Source organism: Entelurus aequoreus, linkage group LG11, assembly GCF_033978785.1.
Source record: "Entelurus aequoreus isolate RoL-2023_Sb linkage group LG11, RoL_Eaeq_v1.1, whole genome shotgun sequence".
Lineage (NCBI taxonomy): Eukaryota > Metazoa > Chordata > Actinopteri > Syngnathiformes > Syngnathidae > Entelurus > Entelurus aequoreus.
Window position 1 is genome coordinate 41,595,154 of NC_084741.1, and position 6,000 is coordinate 41,601,153.

General features: G+C 40.8%; 1 protein-coding gene across 4 annotated transcripts in view; it reads right to left on the reverse strand.

Annotated features, from left to right (window-relative positions):
- Window positions 1–6,000, reverse strand: part of tdrd12 (tudor domain containing 12) — a 45,087-nt gene that overhangs the window by 23,154 nt on the left and 15,933 nt on the right. For all 4 annotated transcript variants that reach the window (XM_062063291.1, XM_062063290.1, XM_062063289.1 and 1 more), the window contains 8 exons: window positions 5,823–5,976; window positions 5,619–5,746; window positions 3,953–4,144; window positions 3,361–3,489; window positions 3,168–3,285; window positions 2,331–2,470; window positions 2,051–2,268; window positions 1,878–1,959 (listed from right to left, as the gene is read on the reverse strand). In XM_062063291.1, the coding sequence (XP_061919275.1) occupies window positions 1,878–1,959; window positions 2,051–2,268; window positions 2,331–2,470; window positions 3,168–3,285; window positions 3,361–3,489; window positions 3,953–4,144; window positions 5,619–5,746; window positions 5,823–5,976 (1,161 nt within the window). The remainder of the gene's footprint in view (window positions 1–1,877; window positions 1,960–2,050; window positions 2,269–2,330; window positions 2,471–3,167; window positions 3,286–3,360; window positions 3,490–3,952; window positions 4,145–5,618; window positions 5,747–5,822; window positions 5,977–6,000) is intronic.

The window sequence follows — 6,000 nt, forward strand, 5'->3', positions numbered from 1 at the left end:
TTATAGAAAATCATATTATCATAGCACATTATGCAAAATACTTTATGTCATGATGACCACAACCCCACCGCCACAGGTATCTTGGCAGTTTAGGGGAAACCCTATTGATACTGTTATTTAAAGTGCTAACGCAGACAAACTATCGATATCGTTGAGCTGCTTTCTCCCCTCTGAGCTTGTGCAAGTTTATTCTAGATCCTAAATCATGCCTCTCACCTTGATAGTAGAAGTATGAGGACATAATCCGACAAGTTGGTCAACTTTGGCATCCAAGAAATGGCAAGAAAGACATGAAAAGACACTTGGTACCACCCCATTTTTTTCTTTGCAAGGATTATGAGCCATTCTTCATCTAAACGGGAATATATCAACATCACATCCCATCAGCCGGCTTCTCAGTGACAGCAGACATTGTACGGTAAGTGATGTTTTACTATCAGGGTTTCTAATCTAATTTAAGGCTGTTTAATGCCACTTAAAAAATATATGCCCATGTCCGACTGCATATGATTATATAAAGTCAAAAGCTTATAATTGTATGCATTTGACAATAATAATTTGAATAGTTGAAAAGTTTACATTAACTGTTACTATTTAGTGAATTAAAATTGACTCGCAAGACTGTTTCATCTGAGAATTTATTTTTATTTATTTAATAATTTTCTGTGTAGTAGCATCCAGTGTTCTGACTTTGCGCAAGGCCGTATACAATAGCCAATTAAAAGGTTCCATCTGTCAATCATTGCACTGTAAAATTATTAAAGGGGACCTGCACTTTAACCGTCTAAACAAATTTTGAATTAGTTGATCAATATATTATTCCCAGAAGTAATTTTTAAAAGTTTATCTCTTTAAAACATGCTGTAAAAATGCATATCCTCTGAAAATATGCCTTATAATAGCCACAAACTGGAGTAGTTAAAAGGTTTAATGGAATAATACATGATCATACTAGGAATGCAAATGATGCATGTGTTTGGAAATGGATGATTGGAATGATATTTGGAAAAATGCCAATAAGCCCTTTGGATGCACTAAAAATTAACTGAGTCAATTTAACATCTTGAATAGATTTATTTTACACCCTCACAGTTGTTTATTGCAGACTGCAATAAAGGAGTTGTGTATGAAACAAGCTTCGTTTCCTGAATAACATGACATGATGTCAGAGTTAAGGACAACACGCCTACAGTGATCACAGAATGGCAAAGTGTAAGTCCCCAGAGCCATTTGATGTTGCCGTCCAGCAGATTGTCCGTTATGTACCTCTTGTATCCAGTTTGAAAACCTAAGCCCAAGAACAGAAACACAGACACACATGGCAATTTATCGATGACCACAACATTACCAAGCTCATTTTCATTTTTTCGTCGTTTGATTGGTTGACGTATTGACTATCGGCCAAATTTTAATGCCTCTGGACATCGTATTTAATGGCCTTAATTTTAGCAAAATCCGCTTTTTAAAGACCAGTGGAAACCCTGATTATGTTTGTTGGCTCTCACGAGAAAGCGGCGAGGTGTGCAAGCATGTTCCGGGGTTCAAATGAGTGCCTGTTGGCACCCTTTGGGTCCCTCTGCAAGAGGGGAGGGCACCAATGTAATAGTGCTTTAATTTTTCCTAATATTTTCGGGCGCGATGGCCAACCACCTGACCGAACGTCCCCCTCTGTTCTCACTCACTCTTAAATGAGTGCACTACCTTTCGCCAGCCCCCTGGTGGTTGGCCGACTGCTAGTTTGATATGTAGCATAGCCTGCTTTTTAAATGTTAATAATGTCGACTATCACCCTCATATAAAAGGCAGTTGCCAAAATTGTGATTGCAATTAAAATTTGATTAATTGTGCAGCCCTACTGTGAAAAGTGATGTTGTGACCTGTATGACAGCAGGAGTGGGAACATCCGATTCATCCAGCTGAGGAAGGATCCTGTGACGGTCTGGACACACAGTGCTGGCCCTACATATAAAAAACACATTCTTCTTATGTACAATGTCTCAGGCTGTCTGTCTGTTCAAGCAATACATAACAGAATAATGATTCCAAGAACCTGCACACTCCAAAGCTCTTTAGGTAGCGACAGAGTGGCCGCTCTGTCTTCTGCTCCTCTCGGGCTGTTTCTGTGCTCTCGGCAAATGACAGCAGCTCTGGAGACAGGAGAGCGTTTGTCCGCTTAAGGTAGCGCACAAGAGCGCTAACATGCCGTGTGTTCTTCTCGGAGACAAGCAGCAAAGACCTGGTGACTCTGGAGCTGGCCTGTGATGAGTCCTGGGACATGGAACAATTACATTTCGACCCAGCTGTGGACACAGGGCACGTTCTGGTCTTACTGGTTCTGTGAGGTTTCTTAAGTTGCTGCTCATGCAAAGCAGTCGGCATCCAAACAATTTGGGTGAACTCGGGAAGCCAAAGTGGACGACACAAGTGGCATCTGTAACCCCGAAACACCTCAGACACTCACTGGTGGTGACTACAAGGCAAAGGTAGACACAAGAGAAAGGCTTAAAAGGGACTGCATTTTTTTTTTTTTAATTTTGTTTATTATTCGCAATCCTTATGTGAGACAAGCACACATTTTTTGTTTTTTTATGCATTCTTAGTTGCAAATAAACACTGGCAAATGTCAGCTGGTTTTGCATACACGCTGTAAGTATATATGTAATGTAGTAACAGGCACATTCATAATACCATGTAATACTTATGTATTTTGCTCAATTTAGGCTTACAGCGGCGCATTGATTTCACAAACGCATCACAACCTTTACTTTTTCCTTTAACAACAACACTACTAATCACAGTAAACTGTGAGAGACAACAAAGACTACTTTGGGAGAAATGACGATCCAGAGCCTTGTATTTTCAAGCTTGGTGTATATTAGCGCTCTCAACACAAATATCGCTAATGCTTGGTTAATATATTTAGGTCACAAAGTGGAGTGTTGGCAGATTTTGGATGTTTTTTTAGAGGGCTTTATGGGCGCCACAGTGTACTCCCATTAGCTGCATTGTTAGCCACCTTGTACTTACCGTATTTTAACAAAAGAAAAACGTGTTCTTGTCTTACATTGGGATTGTGAACAATAGACAAAATTTGCCAAAAAAAGTGGGAGTTCCCCTTTAAGAGCAGAGTGAAAAAGCGTCATTGTCGTGAATGCCGTGTGATTTACCTAGAATGATGTGAGTCCCAGGCCCGATGTTTTTGCTCCACTGTTGGACCACAAAGTCCAAGTTGTGAATTAAACCGCCATGAGACTTTAGACAGAACACTGATTTACTGCTCACAGCCTGGTGGATAAAAAACATTTTTACTACCACCTGATTATTAATGCCAATGTAGGCTGACACTGTCTTACTGCTCACATTAAAAACGTCTTCAACCGCCTCAACAGAGTTGGTGATGATTAAAGTCTTCTGGCCGACGTCAGGCCTGAAATCTAACGCAGCCAACAGCGCTGAGATCTTGTTGCTCTCTAAGGTCATGAGGACAGCCTGTGACAAGACACATTCAGCAGGATCCCATTGCGGTTAGAACTGTATTTAAGGAAAGATCCATCCATCCATTTTCTACAGCTTGTCCCTCTCAGAATAGCAAGGAGGGCTGGAGCCTATCCCAGCTGCTTCTGGGCAGAAGGTGGGGTGCAACCTGGACAAGTCACCACCTCAGTGCAGGGCCAACACTGATAGACAACATTCACACACTAGGGCCAATTTAGTGTTGTCAATCAACCTATCCCCAGGTGCATGTCTTTGGAGGTGGAAGGAAGCCAGAGTACCCCAAAGGAACCCACGCAGTCACGAGGAGAACATGCAAACTCCACACAGAAAGACCACGAACCCAGGACCTTCTTATTGTGAGGCACCAGCACTAACCCCTGTTGCACCATGCTGCCCAAGATGTTACACTTAATCTAATTCCTGCCAGTGAACAAAATTGGACATGTGGACGACCAACCTGCTGCACGTTGCCATAAAGGGCTGCTTCTTCGGAAGCTGCTATGGTGATGCAGGGGTAGGGCATGTAGTTGGTTACCATTGCCTCCATGTGACTTGTCCAACGCTTAGCCACGGCAACAAGCTGCTGCGGATACAAGGCCATTTCCTTGCGGGAGTTTACTGTCTGAAAATGCTGCAAAATGGACTCCATCTGCCAGGAGGACAGCAGTGTTTATGTGAACATTGTTTAAGAAATTTTTCCACAATATTTAACACTACAATATTTTACAATACAAAGTGTTTGTGTGTTAAAACTAAAGATCGACCTACATGCTTTTTTTCCAGGTCTAATACTGATTAGTACAAGTCAAGAAGGCCAATAACTGATATTTGAAGCCAATATTAATTTGTAGTAAAAGTTATCTAAACATGAATAGTATACGTCAGTAAACAGCTGGACTAAGCTTCAAGTTGGTTTTTTTAACATTATTTTTCAGAAAACGTCGGACCAGTAGCGACATAATGTTATATACGGCACTAATGTTGTGGTTAATTTAGCACCCAAATCAGGGGATTTCACAGACATTTATTATGTGTGTCTAAGAGGAGCATCAACATTTGCATTTCAAAATATGGGAAATCTCCTTGGAAACTTGGTTAAAATATGGGATGTCACCATATCACAATAACTCATCATCTACTCAATTATATAGCAGTTTATGGATACATTGTAAATTTTTCTCGTGAGGAACCCTGAAATATTGTGAACATTTAAATAAAAACAATTCTGGGCTCCTTCACGCTGATAATAGCATAGACATTTATCAAGCAGGCTCACATAATTTCTTTCTGGATGTTACAGAAAGTATGAGAATGTGTGAGCTGCTACCTGCTCTTCTTTACTTATACTCATGAGAAAGCGGCGTTAAAGTTACAATAAGTATCATATTTGTCAAGATATTTACACAAATGAAAGATTTTTTCTGTATGTCCATCCATCTGTGTCAAGTTATTTGAATGGCTCACGAAACTCTTTGGACTTCTCTAATGAGCCCATGCTCCTGAGTGTTACGGACAGAATCTTGTCGAGCAACTCGATCGCTGCAGTAGCAAAATCAAACAAAACAGGAACGGTAAGACGACAGGACAGAAAGAAAAATTTGGGGGGAATTATAAAGTTTGGACATGTAAGCAGAGGAGACGTACTGTAGATGACATTACAAGGAGCGAAAGGGGGCAGGGTCGCGTGAGCGCCGCGTTGAAATCAGCTGAGCAGACCGGATAAGAAGAATTATCACAAGAACTCAAATAAATGCCCTGTAGGATATCAAAACATATTTGGGGAGGATTACGGACAATGAGAATAAAAAGGGAAATCTTCTCATGCAGGAAAAACAGGCCGGTGCTTGACCACTGGTTACTATCTACTTCACTCATTTAATTTTTTTAATACTAAATACTGGTATCATGTGTGTATGTTTTGTATCTGCTGGGGTAGTTGTATAATAAAAAATTTAAAAAAAGTTTGATACCAATTTAAAAAAGGCCAATACCGATAGACATCAAAATACCAAATATAATGGGTTGATCTCTAGTTAAAACAGGCTTACAAACTCCATTTGTAAACTCAGTGTGACCTAAGAAAATGAGCCAGTGCCATGCTAGTACACAGCTTAGTGTGTCACCTGTTCTGGAGCGAGAATGAAAAGCTGGTCTGCCTCGTCTAGCACCAAGTGACCCATACGCAGGAACAGGAAGCGATGACATGACAACAGACGAACAAAACTGAAGGGAGTGGTCACTAACAGCAGGGCTGCAAATAAAGTAAACTTGGTTCAGTCCAGTCAGTCTTCATTGCAGTGTTTTTGTTATTTTTTTTACGAGCTTACAGTTTTTTGGTATCTTCATATATTTAGCTTCGTCTTTGGTGGTTCCCAGCAGCACACTGAATGGTCTGAGGCTCTGGGAAACCTTGCTCTCCTCAAGCAGGTCGCACACCAACTGGACTTTCTCCCACCCAGGACACAACACGACTGCTACGGGCTGCAAATAATAACAGCTTTGAAC